This window comes from Sceloporus occidentalis, unplaced genomic scaffold (genome assembly GCF_023333645.1).
Source record: "Sceloporus occidentalis isolate IW3139 unplaced genomic scaffold, rSceOcc1.0.p SCAF_2, whole genome shotgun sequence".
NCBI lineage: Eukaryota > Metazoa > Chordata > Lepidosauria > Squamata > Phrynosomatidae > Sceloporus > Sceloporus occidentalis.
The window spans coordinates 42,470,663-42,483,094 of record NW_028316982.1 but is presented as its reverse complement, the minus strand read 5'-3'; the positions used below and the strand labels follow the sequence as shown (position 1 = coordinate 42,483,094).

The 12,432-nt window shown below is 37.8% G+C and overlaps 1 protein-coding gene across 3 annotated transcripts in view; it reads right to left on the bottom strand.

Moving 5' to 3' along the window:
* PAX3 (paired box 3) overlaps nucleotides 1-12,432 on the bottom strand; it is a 163,972-nt gene that overhangs the window by 25,890 nt on the left and 125,650 nt on the right. For all 3 annotated transcript variants that reach the window (XM_089507747.1, XM_089507750.1, XM_089507748.1), the window contains exons 6-7: nucleotides 3,915-4,080; nucleotides 1,999-2,213 (exon numbers count right to left, since the gene is read on the bottom strand). In XM_089507747.1, coding sequence (XP_089363873.1) covers nucleotides 1,999-2,213; nucleotides 3,915-4,080 — 381 coding nt within the window. The remainder of the gene's footprint in view (nucleotides 1-1,998; nucleotides 2,214-3,914; nucleotides 4,081-12,432) is intronic.

Below are 12,432 nucleotides of genomic sequence, written 5' to 3'. Positions count from 1 at the left end.
TTGGAATACATAGCCTTTTCACAATCACAATACTGAATATTGCCAAGAGTGGGTCTTTGAATCTTGTTATGAATCTTCTGCTTTGCATTGAACTTTTCCCCCTTCTCCCTACTGCTCCACAAATGCAATCTGAAAGGGCGTCTCTGATCCATAGCAATGAACCCTTCAATTTCATGCCTCTAGTAAGAAAGCAGGCTTTCTTAGCAATGAGCCACAGCCTGTTCCAATTTGATCATTTCTAGTCTTCCCGTTTGGTAATGTTAACGGTCAATGAGCAATTCACTGATTTAGCAGGAAGATGGCTGTTATCGGCTTGTGTATGTCCAAGATTCCACTTGGACAGATCAAATGTCATAGACCAGTTCTGCCATGGTGCATCATTTTCTTTCTACTGTGTCATAATTTTGTTTTCATTGAAAAGAACATTTCCCCATCAAAGACAATGGCATTTGCTTAGTTTTGATGGATTAACTCCAAACCCCAGAAATGTTTTATATCTAAGCCACAGGAACACTGCAAACTGTGAGTCTAACGGCATAATAAAATGTCAAGCCTTTTGTTGAAAACTTCACTTAAAAACTGAGATTCTTCAAAACCAATCTTAATTAAAGTCTTACTGGAAATGCATCCACTTGTTTTCATATTGGTCTCTCCAGTTTTTTTCCCCCTACTAAAGTCTAAAGCCATAAAGTTTCGTATCCCAGTATGTGCTATAGGAATCTCTGAAACTTAATTACATTTACTGTTACAAAAAAAGGGGTTTATGAACTCTTGCCTTTAGGCAAAAATGTTTATTTCATTGCCTTTGCTATTCATTCTTTTCAACTCTGTTGCCTTTGAACTCTTCAGCTGCACAGAGTTATCACCGTGGTGCAGAAACCAGGAAGTGTACTCTCAAGATGCAAACCACAAGTTGAAGCAAACGAAGGAGGCAAAGATATAGGAGTCGTTATTTTGGCCACCCTTTGTGCTATTAAAATCTCATTTTCTGCCTATTAGAATGCCCTCTCACTGCTTAGGCAGTGGTGATAGTCAGTGATTAGTGTGTAATTGAGTATAATTGTCTTTTCACTTTTCATTTGTGTCATTCCAAGCCCCCCTCTGTTTTTTTTTTAAATACAGAGAGAGAGAGAAAGAGCAGAGGGAAGATAAAGCTGTTAAAACTCTCTATCTCAGCCCTGAAGAGATCCCTGATTGTAATTATAGATTGCTTTCCTCCTCTTTTGTGACATTTGATCAGAATTCAGTGGACAGCAACCCTAAATACCTGTGCTAAATCCAGACTAATAAAATAAACTAGCAAATATTTTAGCAATCGTTAATAATGTCAACCCCAAGGCAGATGCCAGAAGCAAGAAATTTAACCAACCTTTTTGACACTCAATTATCAAGGCAATTTATTATCATGATCATCCAAGGAAAGCTCATGCAAATTAGGAAAACAATTATATCCTTCAAGTACAGTTATAGGCTTCCAGAGAGCAGTAATGCTTTTAATTTATGTATTTATAACTTGATTATAGCTCAGCCTGCTGTGCATTGCTCACCATCTGAGCCAAGAGTAACTTGTTTTCTACTTGTAGGGTTAAGTTAAGCTAGGGAAAAATATATACATATTTTCTTCATTATTTTCACTACAAGCTGACAAAGGATCAAGGCCAAATCAGTTACTCTTGAGGGTTTAAAAAGATGAGAGGAATAGACCTTTTAAAAAAAAACTTTAAAAAGCAGCACATCAGAAATGCCTGACAATTGAATACAAGCAGAAAGACTTCATGACTGCATTATAAAACATTGCCTAAAACTAAATATAAGCTATGACTTTTGAGTCTGTCGGTAGGAAAGGAGGAAAAGGAAACAAGTAAACTGAAATCATGTGGCTTATATAAAGAATACTTTATGGTTTAAATTTGGCAAATCATTGCACTATGGCCTTGGGGAATAGACGATTTAGTTTGAGTATACAGCAAATCCTGTGTCTGAAAAAGTAGGACTGACCTGAGGTGAAAGGCCATTGCCAATGGCAGGGTTCATAGGATTGGAGGGCCCAGATGGAGGCACAAAGCTGTCTGTATAGCTGGAGAAGCCATGCCTTGTGCTCGGGAGGCAGTACGCAGAACTGCTCTCTGGGTTTGAAGGCAGGCTGCTTTGGTGTACAGTGCTTGGTGGAAGAGGCTGAGGTCTGTGAACTGTACTGCTTGGATCTGATACAGCTGCAAAAAAAAGGACCAATTTGCAGATTTTACCCATTCTCCAGGCACAATCCAACATTAACAAAGACTGACAAATCAAACAATAACTAGACGAGGGGTTTCTATTTCAAATTACTCTTTTTTTAAGCATTCCTCTGGTTTAGTTCACATGTAATAGCAGAGCATGTTTGGAGTGTCAGAGTAATGTCTCAGGTTTATACACTTCTTCCATCACCACGCTTCGTGTACTTCTGTTGTCTTGTTCACTTCCTGGTTCAGGAAAACTTTAACCAAAACAGATAAACTATGGTTTGTGAAATGAAGAATGAAACAAACTGGGGAGAAAGGCAAAAGTGTATGTAAACCCATTGATGTGGTTCTTTTGTGTGGGAAAGAAAAGCACTTAAAAGGAAACTCAACAGATTGCTAAAATATTAGCATAACATATGATAATAGGATTCTTGACATACACCAAATAGTGGAATTGGACAATACTGATTCAAGATTAATCACTTTTGATTTATTCCTACTGAAACCTAGGACTGAGTTGTACACCTTCCTGTTCCACTCAGACTTTGGTAATAGCTGGATAGTGAAGGTGCTTAGGATTCTGTATTAAATATCCCTGTCATTCCTTTCCCATAGATTTATTTATTTATTATTGATTTATAGAGACATGTAATTAATAGAGTTTCTTGGAGAAGCAAATTCCATGATAATCATGGCAGATCTTATAATTGTAGGGAAAAGACACAGAAATGCCCCCTGCAGTGTTTCTTTTTTTTTCTTTTTTGAAAGAGCTGCTATTATGCGGTATGAGTATAATATTCAAAAATACTGAAAATGTTTCTCAAGATATAAGTGTGTTCTTCCCTGACAAAAATCTTGGATTAATGAGAATCCTCAGAGTCTGGGACTTTGAGCAAAATTCACATGAGTTTTTGTGCAAAAAAAAAAAAAAAAAAGGAAGGAAAAACCTAGCATTTTCTGCACAGGACATTTCTGTGCAGAAAATTGTTTTCCGTACCAAAAAAAATGCATGTCAATCTTGTACAGTATAAATCCTTAATACAAAATGCCTGGGGGGGGGAGGATTTTCAGCCCAGAAAATAATATTTATGTACAGGAATATTTCTCTATAGAAACATTTTCTGTACAAAAACTCTTCCTTCATGTGTAGAAAATGCTGGTTTTGGGCATACACACATGCGCGCACACATGCACACATGCACAAAACCCACATACAAAATTTGTGTAGAATAAATCCCAAACTGTGCAGTCTTTGAAAACTGCACAAAACTTCAACTACACTTAATTTTAGAAAAAATTGCAAAAATTGCTCATTGCTTCCTTTGAGAATGAATTTAACAAATAATTGTATGTGAATGTATGTGCCTGTTAGCCACCTGTTGATTTATGGTGACCCCGTTAATCTCATAGGTGACCCCATTAATCTCATTCCTTAGGCAAGGAATACTCAGCAGTAGTTTTGCCAGTTCCTTCCTCTCCATTATGACTATTTTTCAGTGCTGGCACCCAGCCCCTGCCAGTGACTACATGTACATATACCTTTGCCTTAATCCTCCCTGCTACATGAGAAGTATTTAGTGATGCAAACATTACCTACAAAGTTGTTTTATAGCTTTGCTGCTGTTAAAAACTACAGAGAAATTTAAAAAAAAATTAGCACTATCCGAGAAGAATGTATGTTTCTTCCAATACCTTGTGGAATAGAAGTGGGTTGGTAAGAGGATTCTGATAGCTGGTATGTTGGCAGAGTTGGCATAGCAGTTGGTGGAAATCCGCCTGGGATCAAGTGATTGAAAGCCATCAGTTGATTCGCCCCAGCTTGCTTCCTCCATCTAGCTCGACGATTACTAAACCAGACCTGCAAGTAGTTGACAATGTAAGTATTTGAGATAGAACTACCATCAGTTTCAAGTGCACTCAGCATCTGCCAGTGTTGCAATATGCAAGGTACTGTCCAACACATCTTAGCTACATCTTGATTGGATTACTACATGGGTGAAGCCAATGGCATGTAACCCAAAGGCTAATCTTCTCTCTCTCTCTCTCTCTCTCTCTCTAACCAAGGGAGCAAAAAACTATTTTTTGCTTCCAAGTGGTGAACAACAGCTTCCAAGCTTCTGTGAAATATTATTTGTTATTTTAAAAGATATTTCCTGACGGTGAAAAGGGAGGACAAAATCACACACCCAAAAAACATGGTGAAATAGTCAGTAATAACACACATGGGATTGGGGGACTCCCCCCCTCAAATCTGAGGGGATGGAGGCAATAATGGAGACTGTAGTACTCCAGGGTCCATGGGGAGGCAGTGCAATGCTTCAACCTCTGGCTTTCATCTAGATAACTGTTAGGAGCCAGCATGATGTAGTGGTTGGAGCATTGGACTTTGGAGACCAGGGTTCAATTACTGGCTTAGCCATGTTAAGCCACTGAGTAACCTTGGGCAAGTCACACTCTCTCAGCCTCTAAAGAGACTTGCCAAGAAAACCCATGATAGGTTCACCATAGGGTCCCCATAAGTTCAAAACAAATTGAAGGTACACAACAACAACAACAACAACAACAACGAAAACTTTTACATGGTGTACATGAGACTTCCTTTAAAGAGTGTCCAGAAGCTCCAGTTGGTCCAAAATGCTGAGATGTTCACAATATCACCCTTTAAGACTACAATTCCTAGAATGCCCCAGCCAGTATGAGATTAATAAACTCTTATCACTATATACTTCTCTAAGGCCTAGTTTGTTTGTTTTTTTACATATTTCAACGATTTGGTGAATGTTTTTCCTAACAGAGTGATGCACATTTATTCTCCAAGAGAGTTATACAAGAGCAATACCACAAGAGCAAGGATATGGTCTGAAAACAATTCCACAGATACTGTGTGTGTATTGCACTGGCAATGCTCAAGGTTTTCTTCTTGCACCTTACCCGATACTCCACTTTTTCCTCTCTCCCTTTCAGTCCATGCCCTTTGATCTTTAAATTTCCCTCCCTTCTGTCTCCTGCCTTCCTTTCCTTTTCCTTTTTTCTATAGCCACTGAACTGACCAAAAATTAAATAAATACTTCTGATGTACAGCAGTGCAGCAAAGGGAATAGATCTTTCTGGCTTAAATTAGATGTGTCTTTATCAATGTGCCGGTCTTTTGATTTGATATGTGTTTGGCATTCATCCCCATAAAGCCCAGACTCTGTTTAGAGGAAACTATCCTCCATTGTCTTGCCGTATTCCTTTCCCCCTCCCTTTTTTGCCCATTTGAATGAGAGATCTTGTTGCCTTAAAAGCACATTGGAAACTCTCTGTTTAGGATAAGGCAGTTGGACTGTCAAGGCCAATTTCACTTAGGCCAGCCTTGAGGAAGAACCGCAGCTTTGAAAGAATCCCCAGCCAGCGTCAAGGAAATAGGATGTTGCCTTGTTCAGTTACAAACTACTTAGGGGAAAAATGATAACAAAAAGGCAAAGATGTAAATATCAGGACTCAGAGATGGGAAAGGTCTGCAAGGTCATCTAGTCTATTCCATGCCAGAGCTGAATATACTTGACTGATTTGTCCAATCTAATTTGAACATCTCAAGTGATGGTCTCTGCTTTCTCCCTCTAGAGACAATACCACAGCCCACTGCAATTCATGGTTAAGAAAATATTTCCGATAATATGACTTCATTTTATCATGTTGCCTTAGGCTACAAAGAAATCTTGCTTCTCTTACATTCATAGATCTCTAATATCTGAAATATACTTTTAAGCAGAAGCTTTTGACTTCATATGCATTGGCTAGCATCTAAACAGCAAAACCCTGATATTGATCAAAGACCGTGCAGTTTCTATACCAGAAATACTACATGCAGTTACCTAGAATTGAAATGACTGCCTCAGGCTGAGAGGGGATTTGTAACAATTTGAAATGATCATAACTGATTATTATTCCTGGAAATTCCTACCCAATCTGCAACTGAATTGAAGTTAATTTCCATCATTAAAATGCTCCTTATAATCCGTCTCTATAAATCTTATATTTTCTGGACATATGATCTCTCAGACTGTTATTTGACATCTGATAATATTGGATATCTAATGCCGTGTATTTTTTTATTTCTTATTTGACAGCTAATGATATTTAAAGGTAGGTGTGTGTTTTATATTGTTTGTTGTCGTTAACTGCTGTCAAATTGATTTTGACTTATAGTGACCCTTTGAATGAGACACTTCCAAGGCACCCTGTCATCAACCGCTCTGCTCAGATCTTGCAGACTCAACAGCCATGGCTTTCTTGATTGAGTCTATCCACCTGGAATGCAGGCTTCCTCTTTTCCTGCTACCTTCTGCCTTACTAATCATAATGGTCTTTTATATTGAGTCATCTTATGATATGGCCAAAGTACAAAAGCTCCAGTTAAGTCATCATGGCTTAACTTGGGAGAGTTCAGGCTTGATTTGCTCTAGGACCCATTGATCAGTCTTTTTAGCAATCCACAATATCCATAGAACTCTTCTTCATACCCACATTTCAAATGTATTGATCTTCTTCTTACCCACTTTCTTCACTGTCCAGCTTTCACACCCATGCATAGAAATTGGAAATATAATGGAAATACGATGGCATGGATAATCTTAACGTTAGTATTCAATTATATCTTTAGACTTCAGAATCTTGTCTAGTTCCTTCATAGCTGCCCTTCCAAATCCTAATATTCTGATTTCTTGACTGCAGCCTAAATTATAATTAATGTTTGAGCCGAGGTATGGAAAGCTTGTACTGTTTCAATGTTTTCATCATCTACTTTAAAGTTATTTAAGTAATCTGTGATCATTATTTTTCTTTCCTCAGTGTTGAACTGTAGATCTGCCTTTGCACTTTCTTTCATCACTTTTTTCTTAAATTGTTGTGTTCTTTCCTCCCATTCTCGCGACTCCTTCCTTCAAGCCTAATCCTGCTTTACAATATACTCTTGGTTTAGATTTCCCCTTGATTTCTCAGATCTTGTTGAAGAGGTCTCTTATTCTTTTGTTGTTGTTGTTGTCATATTCTATTTCTCTGCATTTATTATTATAGTATATCACCTTGTTCCTATGTGCAAGTCATTGAACAGTTGCATTCAGAGTTCTAACTCTATTTCTGTAACCTTTTCTTTTTGTTTCTCATCTCTCCTTAACTGTTTAAAGAGTTTCAACTATCATCCATTGAGGTTTCTCTTTCTTTTTAGCTACTGATAATGTCTTTTTGTGTTCCTCCCTGACAATGTCCCTAGTTCAGTTCAAAATTAATTTAGTTCCCAGACAGTTAGGCTTAATAATGCAAATCTATTTTTCACATTATCTTTAAATTCTATAAGGAAGTTCTTTAGGTTATTATTATTAGTAGTAGTAGTAATTATTTATTTATTTATTTATTTATTTATTTATTTATTTATTATATCCTGCCTTTCTCCTGCACTACAGTGCACCTGGAAGAGGCAATGGTGTGTGTGTCTGTGGCATATGCGTCACACGACTCTGCATACATGAGCCCCATTGTTTTCAAGCATACATGGTATCCCTTACGGAAGCAGATCCCCCACGTAAGGGAAGTGCCTACTGTATTTCAGCATAATAGTTCGTTTAGTATTCTTTAGCTTTTCTCTACTTATGCTATTAATAGTTTATGGTCTGTGCCATAAGCTGCTCCTGGTCTTGTTTTCGCATAGAGAATGGGGCTTCTCCAATTTTTGTTTCCAATTGGTTTACAGTAATTTGTTGGGTTGCTTGATGAATGTGTTTGTGATGAACTGAGTTTTGTGATGTTGGCTTCACAAAACTCCATCAGTCAATTTCTTGCTTCATTTCTTGATTGTAGGCCAATTTTTTCTACAATCTTTCCCTACCCCCCCCTCCCATTTTTGCAATCTAATTGCCTATGATTAATAAGAATTCCTGTTTTGGTATGTAATCAATTTCCTTCTGGTCTCCACCATAGAGTCTCAGTTTCTTCTTCTTCTGCTTCTGTAGTTGATGTTAAACATTTATTGTGGTTATATTAATGAGTTTCCCTGAAATCCTATTCACATTATTCCATCAGATTTTGTATTATATCATTTGACTGCTTTTGCTACATCTTTCCTCACTAGAAATGCCACCCCATTTCTTCTTATCTTTTCATTTTCTGAGTAAAACACTGTGTAATATCTAACTCAAAGTGTCCCATTACTGACCAATTTAGCTCACTCACCCCAAGTATTGCAATGTTATGTTACTATGCCTAGCTTCCCTGATTCATGCTTCTTGCATTCCATGTTCCTATAGCATGTGTTGTGCAACTTCAGACTTTTCTTTCACATTCTAAGGACTGGAGCGCAGCTTTGGCACAGCTTCTGGCCTCTTAAGATGCATGTATCATTTAAATAGCATACCTACAAAGTGACCTGAAGCAGCTTTATTTTGGCCTGTCTGTTCGGGCCCTATTATTAGTTTGACAAAGAAGGCTAAGCATATTTCTTTTTCTTTGCTAGACTGTAGCTGCATGGGTTTAGGCATGGAACTGGTTGTTCAGCTTCTTCAGCTCCCAACTACTTGGGAGATGCAGTACTATTTCCCACATTTCCCAACATATGCTATTGTCCTCTCTCCCAAGCATCCTGCATCCCTCCCTCCTAAATTTTCTATGTAACTCAGAAGTGAGAAACTGCATGTAAGCCTGGGACAATTTTCTCTCTCAAACCCAGCCCTGCAGGCTACACACAGTTCCTTACACACAGACACCAAGCCCAATATTTTGTTTGTTTGTTGTTGTGTGCCTTCAAGTCATTTCTGACCTATTGCCACCCTAAGGTAAAACTATCATGGGGTTTTCTTAGCAAGATTTGTTCAGAGAAAGCTTGCCATAACCTTCCCTTGATTATCTCCATTTTTCACCATTTTGAGATGCACTGCAGAGTCAAATGGAGATTTTTTTTTCTGTGCAGACCATCTCAAAATGACGACTGGAAGGGAAGGTGCGTGTCTTCCTGTTACCATTTTGAGGGTGGCTGCAGAACAAAAATTGGAAGTATTTAGGGTAGAACAGGGTTTGAGGTTCTTTTGGTAGTGAGTGGGAGTATAGTATTTTGGCATATTTTGATGACTTAGGGGGTTCTGTATGATTTTAGGGTCAAAGTTGCTTGAAACTGCCCATAGAAGTGGACCAGGGGACCATGTCTGCCCAACCCTTCTGCAACTAAAGATTCTGTGACGTGACTGGTAATCCTAAATGTGGAAAACTGTAAGTAAATGAATAGGTGGGAAGAAAAGGTTGCAAAAATATTGATGTGGAAAGATGTCCTTTAGGAAATTAATTCATAAAAAAAAGAAAGCAGATATTCTCTGTTCAATTTCTTAAGACAACCTCTTTTTACATTAAGCATTCCTAAAGGAATACAAGTTCCCCTGGTTTGAGTTAAAAACACTTTCACTCCTTCTCACTCCATACTTGGTCTCAACAGAAGTCAAGTTGCTTGCTCTGAATGTTTCATGTACATTTCTTATGAATGTAAGCTATGTAAATTGCTGAAACCATCAGATTAAACTAGAGCCAAGCTGAAATGGCTCTGAGGACTTCTTCTTCCTCCTCTTTACTGAGGAACATTGAGAATTTTCTTTTTCTCTCCTTCACAGAAACACAAGAAATCCACATTACCAGATTTCTCATATTTGTATAAATATTTTTACATAGTTTTTATTTCCTTTTTGGGGTGTCAGTTTCCCCTCCCCCCCCCTCTCTCTCTCTCTCACACACACACACGTGTACACACACACCACTCTGAAATGACATTCAGCCTGGGGTGTTTCCATTCCAGTGAATTTATCCTCTCCTGGGAGATGTTTGGGGAAACAGTCCCCCCAGTTCCTCTGCCAACTCAGAGGGTGGAAAATTACCAGAGGAATTTTGCTGGAGATACAAAATGCAAGTACAATTTCAGAAGCAGCCAGAGGATGAATTTTTAAGGGAAAAGAAAGAAGTTATGCTACTGTCACAGCTAATCCAGCGACCTCAACCCTAAGAACCTGTAGATAACTTTCTACTCTATTTGTTGGCAGATAAATTGGACAAGAAGAAGTTATCCTCAGGAGACAGATGGTCTCCCACAATTTTTCTGCCAACAAATAGGGTAAAATTTTTCAAGAAGACTTTTGTGCACAGTTCCAGTTGAACTCTTACCACTGTAACAAACAAATTCCTTGTAGAGTGTATCTAAGCCACATGGTTAGCGTCATTCTATGAAACCCTGAGATTGGTAGTTTGGTGAAAGACATAGAAAAGCTATAATGCACTGTCCTAAACTACAGATGCTTCAATACATGGCTAGGTTAAAGGGTGAGGCCAGACAAGGGTTGCAAAGCCAATAGGCACAGCCTTGCCACTGCTATATAATTGTAATTGTATGAAGAATGACTGGAGACAGCTAAAGGAATGGAGCAACAGAAATATTCACCAGAATCCTGTTGGTGACTTAGGCCTTCACCATTTAAAAAGACCAACAATATTGAAATAAAACTGAGAGCTAGAAGAACATGAGGAATAAAAAAGTTATTTTCTCATAATCAAAAAGACAAGAAAGATACCAGAGAAAGTACTAGGTGGCCCTTCCTTGTCATTGTTTTCTACAAGGATGAGTAGGGAATTTATTCCAGGGTTTTGTTTTGTTTTGTTTTGTTTTGTTTTGGGTTTGCTTGGTTCTTTACTGTTGGGCTCCTCTAGTTGGGATAAATGTGTCAGGAAGTTGTAATATTTGTTGCAGCAACTCCCAGGGTGCATACCAACATTTCTGTAGTCCCAGATTATTTTCTGCTAATTCTTGGCATCACCTTTGAGTGGATTCCAGAGGAGATCCACCAAATTACATCTTTAGAGGCCTTTAAAAAGGTGATAAAGACAGATCCCTTCCAGTGAGCCTTCCCAGATTTTCTCCAAAATGAGAATCTGAACTGCTCACCTACCCACTGTCTCTTCCTATCACCACTCCTGTAAATGTTTTCCCGTGCTCCTAATTTTAGCTGCATTCTCTATGCAATTGGGTGTAATGTGTGATACTGCTACTGTTATTATATAGTATGATGTTTTATTTGTATTTTAGCACAAGGAGGGAGGGCTAGGGGATTGGTATCATGTTACTACATTTTTAAATGTTATATTGGACTGTTGTTACCCACCTAGATCCTCGAAAGGGAAAGGCGGGAATATAAATAAATTTTTTAATAATAATAATAATAATAATAATAATAATAATAATTCTGAGACATTTAGGAACAAAAATTCTTCTTCTTATCTCATTATAAAAAATTCTTAGCGTTATGGTGCATGAGTGCATCAGTGAAATGGTAGTTCTGCACTATAGCACTATTACTAAGAATTTGTTTTTAAAAATCCAGAAGAAAAAAATTAGCCCTTCAAACCACAGGATTACATTAGCAAATCATGTCCTTGATTTTAATAACCTTCAGATGAATTCTAGCTCAGATCCAATAAATCAATGAAAACAGCACCACCACCCAGAAAAAAGAATGAGTCAGTGCAGACATGACAGCAAGCAACAAAATCCAGCAGAACCTGAGGGACTATATTGCAAGATCTTTATATCAGTCTGGAACACTTCCTAGTTGCTTGTTGTTTGTTATTTATTTGTTTTAATAGTGAAGAAAATATACTTTGGAGATGTTTTGATTTTTCTTTTCCTAAAATAAAATATCTGGAGGAACAATGTTCAGACAGCTGATGAATTTCAAGATTTTATGCCCCTGAGCATCCATTTTATTTTATTTTTATTTCAAGGACTCCCACAATGGCATGAATTAAATTGAGCCCTGATGTAAGTCGGCAAAAAGCAAAAATGGCTAGTAGGCAAGCTGGAATGAAGTAGGCTCTACTGAAATCAAGGACTGCATAGGCCAGACTATTGGGCAATGATCCCAAATAATCACATCTGGCTTTTTCCACCCACAAATGAGCCTGTTCTGTTTTGTTTGTTTGTTTGTTTGTTTGTTTGTTTTTTACTCTTTTTCAGGTGTGGCCAATGAGCTGTTCTTCCTGATTTTCCACTCTATGAGACATTTTGAAATCAAAATGAACTAGAAATTCTGTGGATCCAAGCAACTTCTATGATTCTTGGAATAAGTCTTTTTTCTTTCTTCAGTGCCTTGAGTTCTTCTTCTATCCCAAGCACTTCATATTTCATGAGAAATAATTTATGTTGCTT